This window comes from Cupressus sempervirens, chromosome 6 (genome assembly GCF_028749045.1).
Source record: "Cupressus sempervirens isolate cs-2001-9-10 chromosome 6, ASM2874904v1, whole genome shotgun sequence".
Classification (NCBI taxonomy): domain Eukaryota; kingdom Viridiplantae; phylum Streptophyta; class Pinopsida; order Cupressales; family Cupressaceae; genus Cupressus; species Cupressus sempervirens.
Window position 1 is genome coordinate 202,667,533 of NC_143123.1, and position 18,201 is coordinate 202,685,733.

Consider the following 18,201-nt stretch of genomic DNA (forward strand, 5'->3'; position numbering starts at 1 on the left):
ATCAACCTGACAGTAGTACTAATAATGGCACAAGTATACTAACAGGTACTTGGGAGAAAGATGTATCTTATGGAGTTGTTTACACTAGTCCTTCTAATGAGCAGGTTAATGGCCCAAGCAGTAGAGTTGACCAAACCACCAACGTTGGCAACTCCAACATCCTTTTTGGTGACATGGAAATCAACTTGGATGAATTTTATGATAATACCAGGCTGGAAATTATGTCAAATCTTGAGGAGGGGAATATGGACCGCAATGTTGGCAGGATAGATGCTCTAGCACACGACAAGTTAGCGGATATATCTGAAAATGTTGTTCTTCCAAGTGATGAAAAATCAAAAAACTCTATGGAGAACAGCCCATTTGTGTTTGAAGGAGATGGTCAAAAACCACTATCACTCTTTGACTTATTGGTTATGCTTTTGGTCTAAGAGGACAAGATTGTCCAAGTGTTGAGGAGATTGGATGATTCTTCCAATTTGATTGAGGATCTCACGCGGAAGATTGTGATAGAAGAGAGGCATGGGAATGTTACCAGTATCACAAGTCCTCTTTTACAGACTATCTTTGAAACGTTGAAAATGATAAAATTTGAGTACTTGCAGCTATTAATGGACAGAGATATAGCAATAAAATTTGGAAGGGACAAGGAGAGTGAGGTAGATGAGCTATGTCTTCAATTGAGCTTAACACATTATTCCATCCACGTAGCTGAATATCAAACAAATGGGGCAGCCACTTATGAAGAAGATGACAGTATTTCAAGAGCACAAGAAATCACGCAAATCATTGAAGGAATTCATGGAGTGGGTAGATGTGAAGGCAAGATATGTGATTCAATCATGTATTTCCCTTTTGAGACTATCTATGGTGAGAAAAAATTTATGGATCAGCAAGTTGATAAGACTGAAAATCTGATTTTTATGACAGAAGTTGTACATTTTCACAGGAGGGCATGGTTAGTGATACAACAAGTGAGGATAATTCAGAGTTTTCAGCTAATGGTGAACCATCCTTTAATAAAGACTTTGACATAAGCGAGAGTACTTATGGTGGAATAGGAAGTTCAGATTTATCCCTAGCATGCTCCGAGGGAATCCTCAGCTTGCCCGGAGTTTTATCACCTAGCTCTCATGAGATGGCCACGACCTACATGTTGATTTGTGATTTTTCTTGTTGGTATATTTTCCCTATTAGTGATTTGCCTGTGTATGTTGGTAATATATTCGCTGATTCTATTTGGCCTTCTAGGGTCAACGAGTTATTTGCAGGTGAGTACGGAGATCACACATTACCCTACGTTCCACATGAAGTGTACGTTCTTTATTCAGCAAGGTATTGAAGACAGTGTTAGCACTCATGGTGTTGGTGATTCACCAACCACCCTTTCATTTACCCAGGATCATGTTGATTGGGTAGTCGAGAATCCAAGTGTTAATAGTATCTTACATCTGGCAGATTATATTGTGTTGCTACACAGCCACATGATTATGATCTGTGTGTTCCAACCTTCTGACACATCAGAGTTCCTAAGATTAGGATTACTTCTTTTCCACCAGAGCGATATGGTGGTAGAGTTGGATTGGTCAGATCTATCATTGTCATCGGTACAGTTATTGCAGGAGTGGTATAGTAGTACAATGGTATAGATATCACAGGAGCTGGTCAGTGATATCTCAGTCAACACACGAGTTCTCATTTGGGATCCTAGCATTCAGTTATCTAGAACATTGATTCCTATTGTTGTAATAACCCCAATAGGTTATAACTTCTTCAAACACCAAAAATCTTTATACTTCAGTTGTTTGACATTTCGTCAAACACTTTGCAAGCAAGCTCTGATACCACTGTAATGACCCTGCTCAAATCCGACCTTAAAATGCTGATTGAAGGCTCGAAGAATTTTGTCAAACACTTTGCATACAAGGAGTCAAATGACTGATATAACTTTTCAGATTGCTGCAGTGATTCCTGTTTGGATTTGCCTCAAAGAGAAAGCTTACAAAAGACTCCAAATTGTCTAAACAATAACCTAAGATAAATATGCAACTAATTTTGGCAATAGTGAATGCATATATGAGTTCTAATTATGAAAATGATCACCTACAACCAACTGGTATTTTAACAAACAGTTGGTATGCAAGCTAACTGGCTGATAAAAAATGATATATTAACACTCAAAGACAACTATTAATGACCAGCAATTGTATCTCCTTGATTGAGAATGAATATCCAATACAATATTCATACTAAGTTAGCCAAGACTCTTGGCTTTTACAAAGATATCAAAATATGATGATTGCTAATAAAGTAATATGCACCTACAGCTGCCAATGAAAACCAATGCAATACTAAATATCTAACTTCAGTACTCCCCTACAGCAGTACGCTAATCACATGCATGATTAAATACAACTAAAGCCATGGATTGCTGATACCATTGTGAGAAATGTAAAAATGAATGATATATCTATTAATGAATGATAGGTCTGATACGAAATGACAGTTACAACAGCACTCTATAGTGAAAGGCAACTATGAAAATACACATCGAACCTGGCATATGAAGTCGCCTTAGAGAATAAATGTATTGCAATACCACTGAACAGAAAATAACCTCCTCAAGTGCCCAAGTTGTGCCTCTCTAGCTGCCGCCCCTCATTGTAGATGGCTGTAATAATTTTCTTTGCTTTTTCGAATTTTCTTTTTCGGATTGCTTTTTCGGACTACTTTTTTCAGACTGCTTTTTCGGAATGATTTTTGCGCCCGCTTTTTTCGGGTCTACTCTTTCGGCTTGCTTTTTGCTTTTTCCGGGTCTGCTTTTTCGGCCTACTTTTTCAGCCTGCGGACCTACAAGAAATGACCTCCAATAATTTCGGCCCTGCTAAAATTGCCTCCTGAAATGCTGAAATGCTAAAAATGGCCTTAGGCCCAATGATGCCCTAGCTAAAGTGACTGAAGTATCACTTTCAATTGTACAACCCTTCAGAAGATATTTCACTTCCTCAGTTATGCTAATCCAAGAGAGTTTTCGTTCCCAAAGATCAACTAACTATCTGAAACCACTTGGCTCCACGATAGACTATGTGACTGAATCACAATTTGATGTCAGGAGAGAAATAAACAACTGGATGATTAGAATGAAGCCCAGGGTGCCTATTTATTCTTTTTCTCCACTTTCTCCAGAAACTTCTAGAACATTATTTTATTTTATCTATTAAGTGACTTTATAAAAAATATTTTATAATTCAAGTCACTTTATTAAATTAATTAAATATAAAGTTACCTTTTAATATTTATTTATTTGATAACTTTATAAATAATTAAACTTAATATCAATTATTTATTTAATTAAAATAATTAATTAGACATCCTCATAAAATATTCATTATTTTGGACAACCTAATTAATTAAATTAATTAAATCAAATTGCCTCCAAAATGGGGACATGACAATTGTACTATTTCACTATTCTGAGTCTGGGAAGATGCATGCTGGGGTACATCAGCTGAAGAGTAAAACCGCATTCTCAAGGCAAGTATAGGATCCTGGCATTTGGTTTCTGCAGGTATGAGCGGATTGCTTGAGGGCAAGCAATCTTTGAGAGGGGAGGCTTTGTAATGTCCTCTTTTTTTGGGACATTATAATTCTGTGTGGTCAGCTCACTTCGTCTAGGCTTAAGGGGCGAAAAGGTTCTTTACAGGGTTCAATTTGAGATTTGGCCTAGACATTTCCAGTTCCAGACCCATCAGAGCAATTTTGGCAGGTTGACCAAATGGTTACTATTTTTAGTAAGTAGTCAGAGCTTAGTACTTTTGGTACCTCAGTGTTGGGTTGGAAGCGTCTCGTTGAGATCTTTCCAACGAGCTATTGCACACACTTATCAGAGTTCATTTTACTGTCTGATGACTATAAGGTTTACTGACTAAGTGACTATTAAAGTTCATTTAACTTGTCACATTATTTAAAAAGGTACTATTTTCACTTAAGTGACTAAAGGACAAACAAGGTGCTTTATCCCACATTGTTTGAATGAGCGTGCATCACATTTGGGAAAAGTAATAAAGGTACAACAAGCTCCACACATGAGGATATATGAAGAATATAATATTCAAAACAAATATTAATCTGGGAGTTGGAAACAGTTGCTGGTTATTTCTTCTAGGACGCAAACCCTTGAAGAATCTTTGAAGGTTGGATGCAAACCTAGCCTTCTTACAGGTTTATTTATATTTCCAATCTGATTACTTGGATTGTTGCACATTATTGTATTGTTGTTGTATAATGCAGTAACATTACTTGCCAACTATTTGTGTTAATTCCTGATTTATGTATGTATTTCTGAATATTGGAGGAAATAAACGAACTTTTCTAAGTTTTCTTGTATTCAAATCTGTTGGTTATAAATCTATTAATGTTCTGGAAATTGTATCAAGTATTGGTTTTCTATTTTCTTTTGAAAACTGCACATTTTTATCAAGGGTTATTGGAAAATATCCGAAAGGGATATTACAGATAGCAAAATGCCAGAATACGCCTGGTGTACACTTGGATGTAGTGGGTTTGGATGCAGTAATTATAGTGGAGTCAGCACTCTTAGCATCACCTGAGCGAGATAGGGAGACCCGAGCTCAGAGGCTGAGTACCTACTTAAGTACGCGGTTCCACCATACTCCAGTACCTCGGATGGCCTACATATAGACACCTACGCAGGACAAAATTCCAAAGGAGAACACTCAGCAGGCGCAGGTAGTGGAGCTGGTACAAGATGTGGGCAGTCACATAGCGATATTGAGCATATGTCGGAAGTAGTAGAAAAGGCTATGGGGGTACAACAAGAACGCCCAGTGGTGTCAAAAGCAGTAGAAACATTCCTTGCTAATATAGCCGCTCTAGCGACTCAGGCTCAACAGGTGGTGGCATCTACGAAGGCACAGGCTTTAGACTCAGTGGTGAAGGAGCTAGAGCGAGCAGTATCTTTTATGAGATCAGGATGCCCGTCTACCTTTATAGTTTTCTTTGAGGATAGAGGTTGGCCAAGCGTGGAAACTATAGAAATGCGTCAGGATTGGGCCGCCACGGGGAGTCCGAGTTTAGGGAGCTGGATAGAGACATTGACTCTGAAGATTGAGAAGATATACACGGAGGCATATTACACCCTTTGGAGGAGCCAAGCGGATCAGCCAGTAGTTGAGAGGGCTCGGGAGGAGTCAGTTGCCAAGTTAGCCGCGGAAAGGGCGGCTTGGGAATCCGAGAGGGCAGCCTTGATAGAAAAACAAAGTCAGTTATAGCAAGTGGCAGCAGAGAAAGAGAAGCTAGCTGATGAGAAAGAAAAGGAATTAGGAGAGATCACCGAGATGATGCAGTCAGCTCTGGAGCTTCAAATGGAAGCAGAAGCCGAATTGAAGGTTCGAAAGGAGCAGGTCTACGAGCTACGGGCTAAGCTGAGTGAACTGAGCGCACGGACACCTACCACGCCAGGGACCCATCCCCCTGCCTAGTATCTATGTTTTGATGTAATTAGTTGTGCAATTATGAGTTTTGTTACATTGTCGTCCGGAAACATCTTTTCTTTTTGGAGGGGATGATGTCGGTAAAATTATAAAACAGCCGACGGGTAGATTAGCATGTAGTCAATAATTGTTATGTAGCCAACATGTGGCTGACGGGCCCCTTTGGGAAGGTTCTTCGGAATGGTATATGTACAACTTTGGATCATTGTTGTAATCATCAGGGGAAGCACTATGTAATCTCTTCGGCATATATGCGAATAATAAAAGGAGTATTGTTGTGTTACATGTTCTTGACTATTGTTTGTAGGCATTAAACTATTTACCCCATATAGTAAACAATGATCTCTTTGAATTTGTATGAAGAATAAACCAAGAAGAGACACGTCCCTTCATGGGACATGTCTATTCATTAATATAATTAATATAATGAACAACTTAATTGTATGTGTGTGTGTGTGTGAATATCTTTGTAATTATATTAACTTCTCTTTGATCTCACAAGTTTATCCTACTAAAGCTACTAAAACGTCATCAAAATAAATATTGCTTCTTTTATTCGAAGCGTATTTTCTTGACAAGGTGTCTCTTTTCTTTGAAGAAATTCCGACATATCTTAGCTTGAAGAGTTCGCTGAAACATGAGAATTCGGAAGCGTGAAAATATCTTTCAATGGGATTGAAATTTTAAATAATGAGGGTTTCAAGATTCATACAATTGATGGCAGATCTGTGGAGGATAAGTGTTCTAGGTATGATTTAGATACTTTTTGAACACTTAGGAAGCCTAGAAATTGTTCGAACAACTTGTATTTTGGGCAATCATGGCCATAACTCAAATTTCACAAGGTGGATTGCGCGTAGGCAAAATAGGGCTATTGTTTTGAATGACTAAGAATGCAAGTTAGGAGAAAATGGATATACATAGATGTGAGTTTTGTGCTTAAAAATATGAGCCTTTTCCTTAAATTGGGTTTTGAAAATGGATTTACATGTGGTTAAAACTTATTATTCTTACCTTGTGTAAATATGCAATCGGGTTTTAGAAGTCCCATTACATGTTTGGGAATGTGGAGTTGGGAAAATTTGGAGATGGAATGAATATGAAGGCTGGAAATGTGAATGAATACTTGCATTCTTTGGGAGAACTACCATCTTTTTTTTCACAAACAAACCAAAAATATAACAAAAACAAGCACATAGAGTATCTACAAAAACAAAAAATATGAAATGAAAAACATATCTCTTGCTTTGACACAAATTGATAACTTGGAATAAAAAGCTAGGGCTGCATTCAAACAAATTGAAGACAGGGAGCAAAAGAATGCAAGTAAGCAATATGATCAAGAAATGCTGAAAAAATACAAATTTGATGCTTACTTGGAGAGCAAAGAGCAAAACTTGGACCAAGAAGAGGTTGGAATGCAACTATCTTCTCCAAAATCGGGTTTTGGAAGCGTATTTGCGTTTAAGGATCAAATGCCTTTGAAAAGTTCAAATCTTAGCTCCAAATTGTGGTTTGTAGATGCAAATGAATGTGCAATATGATGCAAATGATATTGCAAATGCTTTCCTAAGTGCAGATCGCACTTCTTGGAGTGACTTGCATGTTTGAAACTATCTTCTCAAGGCAAATCGTGGTTTGAAACTTACATTACATGTGCATGAAATGGTGCAAATGCCCATTGCAAATGTCTTTCCCTTCAAACGACTAGGAAAAACATGGTTCTTAGATTGCTTTGAATTCAAAATGATGAAGCTTTCTGCAAATTGTGGTTTGAATGTCCTATTACATGCAACGTTTTTGCATAGAAATTCCAAATTGTGGTTTGCAAGTCCAAAGGCCTGTACAAAAAATGCATTCCAAGTCTAAGCCAAAATCGAGGTTCTTGATGTGCATTACATGTGACGCTTTCTCGCAAAGCTGAAAATGTGGTTTGAAAAAGGCATTGCATGTAATGCAAATGCATGTATTTGAATGCCTAGAGCAAATTTGAGGTTTGAAGGAGTCATTACATGTTTAAAATAAGGTTTAATTGCACAACCAAGCAATCTTTTGGCGAATCGGGGTTTGGAAACACAAACGTATATTTAAAATATGTAATGCAAATGCCTAAGTCCCAATGTTCAAGCATAAATCCGGGTTTGGAGAGCTCATTACATATTTAAAATAACCTTTCTAAGGCAAAACATAGTTTGAAAATGCATTTACATGTAACACGTGCATGCATTTTGCTCAAGAATTGATCCCTTTGGCAAATCGTGGTTTGATGAAGGCATTGCATGTAATGCAAATGCATGCATTTGGACACCTAGAGCAAAATCGAGGTCTAAAGAATGCATTGCATATTTAAAAACACATGTACTCCATCTCTTTGGCAAATCATGGTTCTTGGATGCCATTACATGTTTGCATTTTGCATGCAAAGACCAAAATTGTGGTTTGCAATATGTATTATATGTTTTAAATTGCATGTAAATCCACCTGGCAAGTTTTTCATTGAGAAACTAGTAGTTGCAAGCCAAATTCGTGGTTTGGAAGGGCAATTACCTGTTTTTTCATTCAAAAATAACATGTAATGGACTTGCATCACTTAAGTTATCTATTTAGCACATGTGTATTGACTTAAGTGAATCTCACTTTAAAGGGTCCATTACATATTTAGACTAACATATTTTACATATTATGTGTAAATATGTTCAAAATGTGAAATTTCACTTAAATGTTTTAAATTAAAACATTAAAAGAATGAATAAATGAATCATTTTTAATGACGTCCACAAGGCCATACACCAAAGGGAGCCACATAAAACTCCTTGTCAATCTAATGTGATTTCTCCAACCTATCTCTTTGTTGTGAATCTGCATAAGTAAAATGGCCCCCTTGAAGAGCCTTGGTCTTTCAAAAAAGTCTTTTAAGTTGTTCACTTTTAATGTTTCTTTGTGTTGGCTGCGAATATCTTCATATGTTGTACAATCCTTCAAATGGTGCCACTCTGTTTCCACCACACCCTTGTTGCAAAATCTACAAATTATGTCCTCCCACTCTTCCTTGGGGACCTTCCATCTACCAGTTTCACATCTCAAACGGTGGGAACCAGATCTCAATTGAGCGATAGGGATTTTTGCCTTTCCTTTGATCTCGGCTCCTAAATATTCTTTGCCGTCATGTTCGCATGTAGGATTAAATTCTTTGACATAATAAGCTTTTTTTCTACCTAACTAGTTTGCCCACATGACAGATCTGATTTTTCCTACCACCAATTTTTTTATTTCAGAATTGTTTTCCAGACATTCTAGGTAGTCAGTGTTCCACTTATTGAACCATTTATTGTTTTGTTTCTTCCATGTCTTCTTTCGACAAGCCAGTTCTCCGTCAACCACCCTACTAGGCCAGCAATGTGCATCTCAACATTAAAATAGACTATAAAGTACTTAAGTCACTTAAGTGATTAATTTAAAAAGCATCTTAACATCAAAATATAACAAGAAGTACACTATAAAGACTTAAATCACGTAAGTTATTTTAATGTCAAAAAGTAACTTAAAAACATAACATAAAGTGATTTTAAGTCATATTTTTCAAAAAGCACAACTCAACATTAAAGTATACGATCAATATTTTAAATATGCAATGGAAGTTGTAAACCCCACTTTTTAGGCACTTAGTATCTTTTGACTAACAATTTTGACTAAGCCTCGAGATATCTCAAATCATAAGTATGATCGAAACCAAGAGATTGAAGGAAATAAAAAGACAAAAACAATCCCAACAAACATTTAAAAATGCGAAAGAGACTTTGAATGTCTCAGAAATCAAGTATAGGCTAACAAACTAAAAAAATGTAAAGGACTTGATTAGAAACTTCGCTAAAACATTTATTATAGAGATTGGTGACAATTGTTTGATCAATTTTTGCCAATCAAATAATGAATTATCTCAGAGAAATCTGAAACTCAATTGCAAAAGTTTTGTATTGTTACCTCCATTTTGTGATGACAAAATGTAGGAAAACAATTAGTATATGACTCGCTCCAAGCTTCCATTCGTTTCGGTTTTAGAGCTTCTAACACCTCTAGAAGATGTCAATGCATTACATTATAATAACTAACAGTGGAAACCGGGATATGAAGAGTGTTGATTAGACCATCATCTAGTATCTAACACAAAGAGTTGTGAAAGCCACACTTCTTTGGAAGTACTTAAGAAGTCTTGTGCAATCACATCGTTTTATTGAGAGAATTCCTTTGTTGAGGTACATTTTGCTTATGAATGTCATGTACATTTTTCTTGATGCTGCAGTCTCAGCAAGCACATTGAAATAAGGACTCTTACAATTTGATTACTTCGTAATAATTTTGTTTTCAAGCATGGACAAGTCAGTGTCTTTTTGTATTGATGGGCCAGGTTTACATGAAGAGTTGACGGCTTTGGTGTGAGGTATAATTTAGTAGAAATTGTAGAAGTTGTAGTCGAGCTTCTTGGGATGCAACCATTAAGCAAGGCTTCTTTGAAATATATGTTATTTGATGAACAAGACATTCTTCGATCAATGATAAGATTGAGGGGTTTGATATCCACCAGATCTAGGAGGTGAATGGCATCGACTGCATGTGCTACATAGTAAAGCACGTCCTTGGTGAGGTAGTGTTAATGGTTGGCATTGTAGCGGTGCGTGTATTGTATATTGGGGATTACTCCCATGAGGAAGATTATCACATTTATCCTTCTGAGTTTTTCATTGATGTTTGCATACTTGAGTTGACATATTATGTGCAACTTCATAGGCCAAGATATGTTCATGGGAAAAGATTTATTGTTGTACAATGTGTTGTGTCTCATGGTGGAATTGTACTCACTCTTCAATTTAAATTGAATCATGCTCAAGAGCTTTTATTGATTGTTAATGACTATTGGGTAGCAAATCCAGAGCTCCATGATATTCCTATCTATTATGTTTCTTATCTTGAAATGGTGCTGCTAATTTTGCCTTAGTAATTTGAGCCTTCATTTTTGGAAGTTGGCGGCATTGGAGGATGGAGGCACTTCTATCATCTCAAGTTAGCTTCTCACTTCGAAATGGTATTTTGCATGAGAAGTGTTTTTGCCAATTTTGGTTTTCAATTTTGTTTAGCTTTCTAATGCTGACAAGAGAATGTATAACTTTTGAAGATTTATTTTGGAGACAAGTTTAAGACTTGATCTTGTGCTCAATATCGATTGTTGTTGAGCGAGCTTCAGAGTATATGATCGAGAATTATACCTTTTGCGGTCACTAAAAAATGATAGAGATCTCTCGCATCTCTTACGAATCATTGTTGAATAATTCAAGACTTTGGATTTAAGAACACAGCTTGAAGCTAAAACTTTTCCAAGGTCACAGGGCAGCTTGATGGAGCCTTGCTTGGTTTAGGATTTGTTACTTCAGAAGAACATTTTCTCAAAATATGTATTCAAATTATGTAATCAGCATGTTTTGTTATGTGAGCCTTAAGGGGGGATAGTAAGGTGTTTTTGATGTCTTTAGGATCAATGTATTAAGGGAGCGAATGTTGGCATAATAGCATTGATATAGTAACTGTCTATCAGTTACAAAATAGTTTATATCAGTTATAGAGATGCAGTTACCAAACTGCATATAGCCTTTTATATAAAATGATGTAAGCCCATTGAATAAGACATAGAACATTTTACCATAATGTTCTCACACTTTTATGTGACATGATACTTCTCCTTTCCTAGGGGCTAGGTGCAATGAAGATGCAATATAAATTCTAATGACATTCACCTAGAGGTGGAATTGACATAGGAAATAGACTAATGTTGCAAAGAGATAACCAGGCGAGGGTGTCCTCTGGTTTGGAGAGTACCACCTGAGGATCTTGTCCCAGGTAGTCCCAAATGTGCTCAAGCCAATTGCTTATATTTCGTGATGATTCGAATTGATATTGCCTTCTTCCTTTATAAGTGACAGCCAAACTGGTCAGCAGTTGATCTCAACACAAAATAACAATATTTACTATTTATTAAGCATAACACTATTTTTGTTAAATTATTTAGAGTTATTTAATTAATAATACATTTATTAATTAATAGTGTCAAAAGGACGGTTTTTTTTCCAACACATCAAACCAGACCTTTCAATTGGGAACATGATAAGGGGAACTCAATAAATTCAGCTAGTGCTGGTGGAAACATGCAATTCTGTTCAGGTTAGTCGGGTAGCAGGCTGTCTCTTCAAGAAGTTGACTATAAATGCCTTGCATTGGTTATATATCATTTTCAACTTGCAATATCATGGCAGTTGCCAAGGAAAGTTAATTCTGAGAAATTTCAATAATGCATTGAATCTTACAAAAGTACAATAGATCTCTCCCAAATTTACATCTTTCCCAGAATATATTGTGTTATCTATTGCATTATCTGTTTTTACAACATGATGTTCCTTAATTTCTGGTATACTTGTGAAATATAAGGTTACTTTTTAAAACGGTTATATGAAATTAGGTGCACTGCAGTTATTTAATGGGCTAAACCCACTTTTCGACCAGATCTTTCCTAGTGAAATCACACATAAGAGACATGGTGGCAATGCTGGAACATTACCAGATTAGAAACTTAACACAGCTAGCAAAATATTAATAATAGATGTGTTGTAACATGGTGCACATGTAAAGCTTAATGAGGATGAATATTCTCTTCCATTGATTACAGTAATAGAAGCGGGACAGATATCTACAAGCATTATCAAAAATAAATAAAGCTAAAAATGGTATACAGTTTCGACACTGGTGGACATCTAAAAAGAAACCATATCAACTAGCGACTCAAAAGTTTGCTCTCATTCTTACAGAAAAATAAATCATCTTTGTTGCAGATCCCGAAAATCAACAGAGTTCTAATTTATTTTAAAAACTACAAATATGTGTTCCCTTAAAATATAGCTAATATATATTTATGTTAGGAAACAAAAATGATTCCACAGTTATGTCCAGATTTTATATTAAAATATGGCAATCTCAATTCTTTGATATATATTGCCATTGCTAGCTGTCAATGTTGATCTTTAGGAAATTGAACTAATTAATTAAAACTAGAATACAACTTTAAGTGTCATCAAACTTAAGATCATAAGTTTATGACACTGAAAACATAAGAATATTAAGGAAGCATACCAAGAAAGCAATTCCTTTGAAAGGCAATCGAAAATATTAATCACAACTTCCATGGATTTTTCACCTCCCTCCCCTTCTCCACAATTGACCTTACATAAAAGAAATAAGAAAAGTCAAGGCCTGAAAAATAATACCACGTAAAAACCTTATATTAGATCAGTGACACAACACAGAAAACATATTTTAACTGTTGATCTGTCATTTCTTTTATATAGAATATTCTGGCATTTGAGAAAAAAACATACAGCTGCTAACAAGAGGTATGTAGATATCACTTCCCGAAACCCTTGGAGAACTCGTTTTATTGCTGAAGTGGTTGACTTGCTTATAGCTGTGATTGCTTTCAAATTCAGTAATATAGGTATTGATAAGTTGTCAATAGACAGTTGAGAAAGTAGTTCCACAATTACAACATCCAAGAAACAATATATCTTTGTCAGGTCATTGAACTTCTCCTGTGACATGCCAATCCTAACAAGTGCCCCAAGCACTTGTTCCCATAAGAGCATCTGTTCATGTTGTTTCAACAGGATAGACACCAAAAACGACAATATGTTTCTGTACTGGTCCTCAGTCAGAGGTGAAAAATGTCCTGGAAATGTAGCCAATGCCTGTAGCCCAGCGACTGCCAATTTTAAACAGGATATGTTTTAGTATCTCATTTTTATAAATAATAAAACCCATCTGGTAATGAGTGTAAATTTTTAAATATAGAAAATCAAGTTAACACAGTAAACCAAAAAATAAGTTCCCAAAATATCTTTTGTGCTAGGGTAAAGAATTTAAAAGAATGACGAAACTTGTCGACAAAACAAAAGTTTAACAGAGTTCTACATTCAATTAAAACATGGGATAAAAAGTAATGACTTGGATTATTCTGCATATATAGAACAAGGCATAAACATGTTAAGCTTTTAAAAAATGTATAAACATGCAAACTTTACAAGACCAAACAAGAATGTCAATACCAAACATAAGATTAGACAACAAATAAACATCTTACCATACATATTGAGAAGAAAGGTTTACTTACTAACAGTTGCTAGCCTTGGACTTAGACCCATTGTGGAGAGTTTGAACTGACCTATAAACATGATCATATAACCATCTTTCATAAAGAACTGCCCGCACATGTGGCCAACAGTATCATGGTCGAAATATTTACAGTTTTTACTGATGCTTTTTAATTTTTTTTATCTGTAATACACTAATTACAGATTTCAGCATACAAGAAGTGCAGAAGCTTGCTTGAACATTCAGACACGCCATGAAACCAAAGATACCATATTCTTCAAAATAAGCTCAGAATCTGGTTCTGGTGTTGTCCTGCTCCTGGTTCCTTCCAGGAGCTGGCTGGGTTCCGTCCGGGTTTTCCCAGTCGACAAGGCTCCTTGTGGATCCTGCCCACAAGGAACCCAGCTACCCAAGAGAGACCTGGGCTGAATCCAGCCAAAACCCAAAGGCACCCAAGGCCCTGGGCACCCAAAACAGGCCCCATGTGCCATTTTTTACTTTCTTAAATCTAAAAACCTCTCTGAAACCCTAATTTTGACCTTAAAGCACGCATTTGATCATTTTATGTTATTTCATTCATCTGTCAAGCATTTATCACCATTTTACTTTGTTCTTCAGTTGTAGCATTTTTCTTCGAAGGTGAGTGCTACAGAGGACTAAGACACACATCAAAGGCTTAGGAATCATTGGGGAAAGCAGATTTAGTGGTCAAAAGTGACTGAATTTTCATCTTGTTTAATGAAATTTTCAAAATTAATAATTTAAAAAATTAAGATTTTTTATATTTTTTTAATAAGTTTTGAGTACATTTTTCTACTTTGTATGCATATTAAGCGGTTATAATGTTGATTTGTTTCAATTAACTTTTTTGCAAAATGTAGTGAGTTTTCTTTTCCATTTCAGACTCATTATTCAAAGTCACACACAATGGCTGGAAGTGGAAGTGGAGGATCTAGTTCAATTGCCTGAGGGAACCCTTTTAAAATTGATGCAAATTTACCACTTTAGCATTAAACAATAGTGATTAGAGCAATGCTTGGTGATATAAGATTTCTTTGGTGGTGTAAACACTACAATGCAAAATATTCAAGCTCATACTTTCGAGCAAAAGCTCACTTCATTCCCACCACTAGAAGAGGATAGAAACCTTGTGAAGGGAAAGATGGGGACAGACTCCAAATCATCTAATTCTGCAATATGCTCGAGAACAAGGGGAAATGGACAAGACAAGCATATCCTTTCTTGCCAACGCCACCACCTTTTGAACCACAAATTATTACACAAGAAATAGGCCCGTTGGATGCAACCTTCAAAAATGAAATTAGAGAGGTTATTGATCAAAGTGTTGCTCATTGAAATAATACCAATGGGCTTCCATTCAACCTTGTTATATTACCTCATTGGCGGGAGTCGATGACTACCTCCAATACAACTCCTAATTATGTCAGTCCCAGATATGAAAAACTGCAAACCACCTCATTGGCGAAGGAGAAAGCCTTTGTAGAGACACAATTGCAAGTTATAAAGGATACATGGACAAAAATAGGTGCATCCATCACTTCTGATGGATGGAAAGATTGCAAGAATAGGCAATTGACCAATGTAATTGCAATTTCCTCTAAAGGAGCGACATTGTTGAAAGCAGCGGGTGGTGAGGAGCAAGTGAAAGATGCAATTTCATTTCCAATATCCTCATGAAATCAATTGGGATGGTGAGGCTACAAATGTAGTCCAAGTCATGAAAGACAATGCTAATGCTCAAGATATCCCCAATGGATATTTTCTCGATTTTATCTCAAGATAGTTCTCAAAACATGAACATATGAAGATGCATTATAAATCAACAATATAAAACCGTAGATTCTCATAAAATACCTTGAAATATGTTTATTGCATTATACATCAGCAATACAATAACCAGCATTCAAAAAGTTCTATCTTAAACACAGTTTTACAGTCAGAATAGATACTAAGAAAAGAACCTGTAAGCACACGCGAGACACTTGATGTGACCACAGATAATGGATTTGTGTCCACTATCTACTAGCATGAGGTTTACGTCCTCACGCTGGATGAAAGCTGAAACATTCCGAATAACTCTTGCAAGAGAGAAACTGAAATCTGAATCATAAACCAAGCATAATCCAAATGAATAAGTCTCTCTCCTTTTAATCCTCAAAGTTGTGACTCTTTGACTCTTTTCCTGTCTTTTCGTCTTATCCCTTCTTGTCACTTTTAATCCACTTTATACTATTAAATTGACCTTTTATAATTCTAATTCATGCTCTCATAGTCAATTTTAGTATTATATGAATGTATTTAAATTTCCTAATATCCCAAAAAGGGGACATTACAAATCTTCCCTCCCCGAGATTGCTTGTCATCAAGCAATCAGTACCAAGATCCCATATGAATTTGTAGGTAGCTCTTTTGCCCAATTTGAAAACAAATGCTGCCACACTACTAAGCAAGGTGTCAAAATGCAATCCTTCTGTCAACCAGATCCCTGGATCCCATGTTAATCTATGAAATGTCGCTGCATCTATAGGTCGCACAACTTTGATCATCATTGCATCCAATCTAAAATTGTGTATAACTACAAATGCCATATATACATACGGTCAACACCTGGATCCCAACCATCCTATGTGCATATTCAACCAGAACAAAATAATGTGTGCTACCATCGTATACAAGAAGATCCCCAATCTGACTGAGAAACTTACTCCAATTGAGATCACAAGCACCACTGTGGTCAAATAATTGTGGGAACTCAATTGTGTGCCAACCAACTCCTGGAAACATTACGAACCATGGGAATGTTCCTCATGCATCCCACAAACAAAAGGGTTATCCATCTTCCCAACTATTTGTACTATTGTTATCTCTAAAAGTTGCACCCTGACTAAATCCTAAAATTCAATCTCTTTGAGAAACTTGGAAACACTCCTGAGTAGTGGTTGTACCAGAAATAGGAGTGAATCTTCGGGTTCTAGCTTGATTCCTTAAGGATAATCACCTATTTGCTCTTAAAACACAAACTTGAAACTTGAGAGGAAAAGAGATAGAAGAAAAATGAAACGAACTTATAAATTGAAAAGGTGATACACCAAAAATGATGACATAACAAGTAACTGGTCTCAATCTTGCAAGGTTGTATCATGTAGGTGAAAAAATTCTCTTCTATATAGGTTTGCATGAGTATTTAACAATCAGGCCCTGAAAATAATAGTTAAGAAATATAGACTTTTTACTTAACAGTATTGTGGACACAAACTACGACCTGCAAACAACATGCACTTCTGTAAAAAGGCACTAGCTAATACAAAACAATAAGAAATGCTAAATTCACAGATTAACTTCATCAATCATGCATTGAACACAAAGATACAGAAAGAAAAGAAGGTTAAAACTACAAAAAGACTTACTCCAAAAAATTTAGTCACTATGTAGTTAATTTCCAAGCTAAGTTACAAAATTCTGCAAAGAGTATACCAAGGACAGATATGTCACAAAAGTTCACTTGCATAATCAAATCCCCTTACAAATGAGCCCAAAGCTCATACTTATGCATTTTACAGCCAACTGCATCATAAATACAAGACACCAACCTCTTGGTCGAATTCAGTCTCAAAGGCCAAAATTGAGCCCCTCAAAAGTCTTCAAAAAGGGGCAGAAGTGACCCAAAAGTCATGGCTTGATAATATCATCATAAAGACCCCTTATAAATGCAATATTATCTCCAAAAAGACCTCCAAAAGTCTCTGAAATATAATAACTTTACAGTTAATTACTAATTCATTTATCTAGTAAATATTAAAATATTAATTAAATAAATGAATCATAAAAGCTTTTGATACTTATATCAAATTAATAATAATAATACATAATCCATAATTCTTTATTCGTTTATTTAGTTATAATATATATAATATATATAATTATTGTATTAATAATATTATTAAGTGATAAGTTAAATCACTCAATAACATTATTAATACAACTGATAACATATATTAAAAATAATTATAGACTATGTAATATTATTAATAAGTGACATAAGTACAAAAGATGAAAATATTTATTATACTATTTATTATTATTATTATTTAAAATATTGATTAGATTGATGACATTATTAAAGTGACTCTAAAAACATCACTTAATAATCTCATTAATATAATCAATACATAAAAAAATAATAAATAGTATACTAAATATTTGAAAGTGATAGAATTAAAACATTCATTTTACCTTTGACAGGTCTAGGCAAGAATATTTGGCATTCCATATACCTTATAGAAGGTAAAGTTTTGAAAGACCACGTTTGGCATTCGTAAGGGACATCCACGAGATAGGAACAATAGACTTTAGGAAATATTAAACCAAAACATTTCTCACAAATGCTGAACGAAAGAAGAAGCTTCTAAGAGCATATGAAACCTAAAATGACATTAAAGCATTTCATCTTCACACTTTCATTATTTGGAGAAGGCTCTAC

At 35.5% G+C, this 18,201-nt stretch overlaps 1 protein-coding gene across 2 annotated transcripts in view; it reads right to left on the bottom strand.

The window, feature by feature from the left end:
* MET18 (ARM repeat superfamily protein) overlaps nt 1-18,201 on the bottom strand; it is a 332,877-nt gene that overhangs the window by 171,457 nt on the left and 143,219 nt on the right. For both annotated transcript variants that reach the window (XM_089787438.1, XM_089787437.1), the window contains exons 11-12: nt 12,932-13,311; nt 12,687-12,775 (exon numbers count right to left, since the gene is read on the bottom strand). In XM_089787438.1, coding sequence (XP_089643564.1) covers nt 12,687-12,775; nt 12,932-13,311 — 469 coding nt within the window. The remainder of the gene's footprint in view (nt 1-12,686; nt 12,776-12,931; nt 13,312-18,201) is intronic.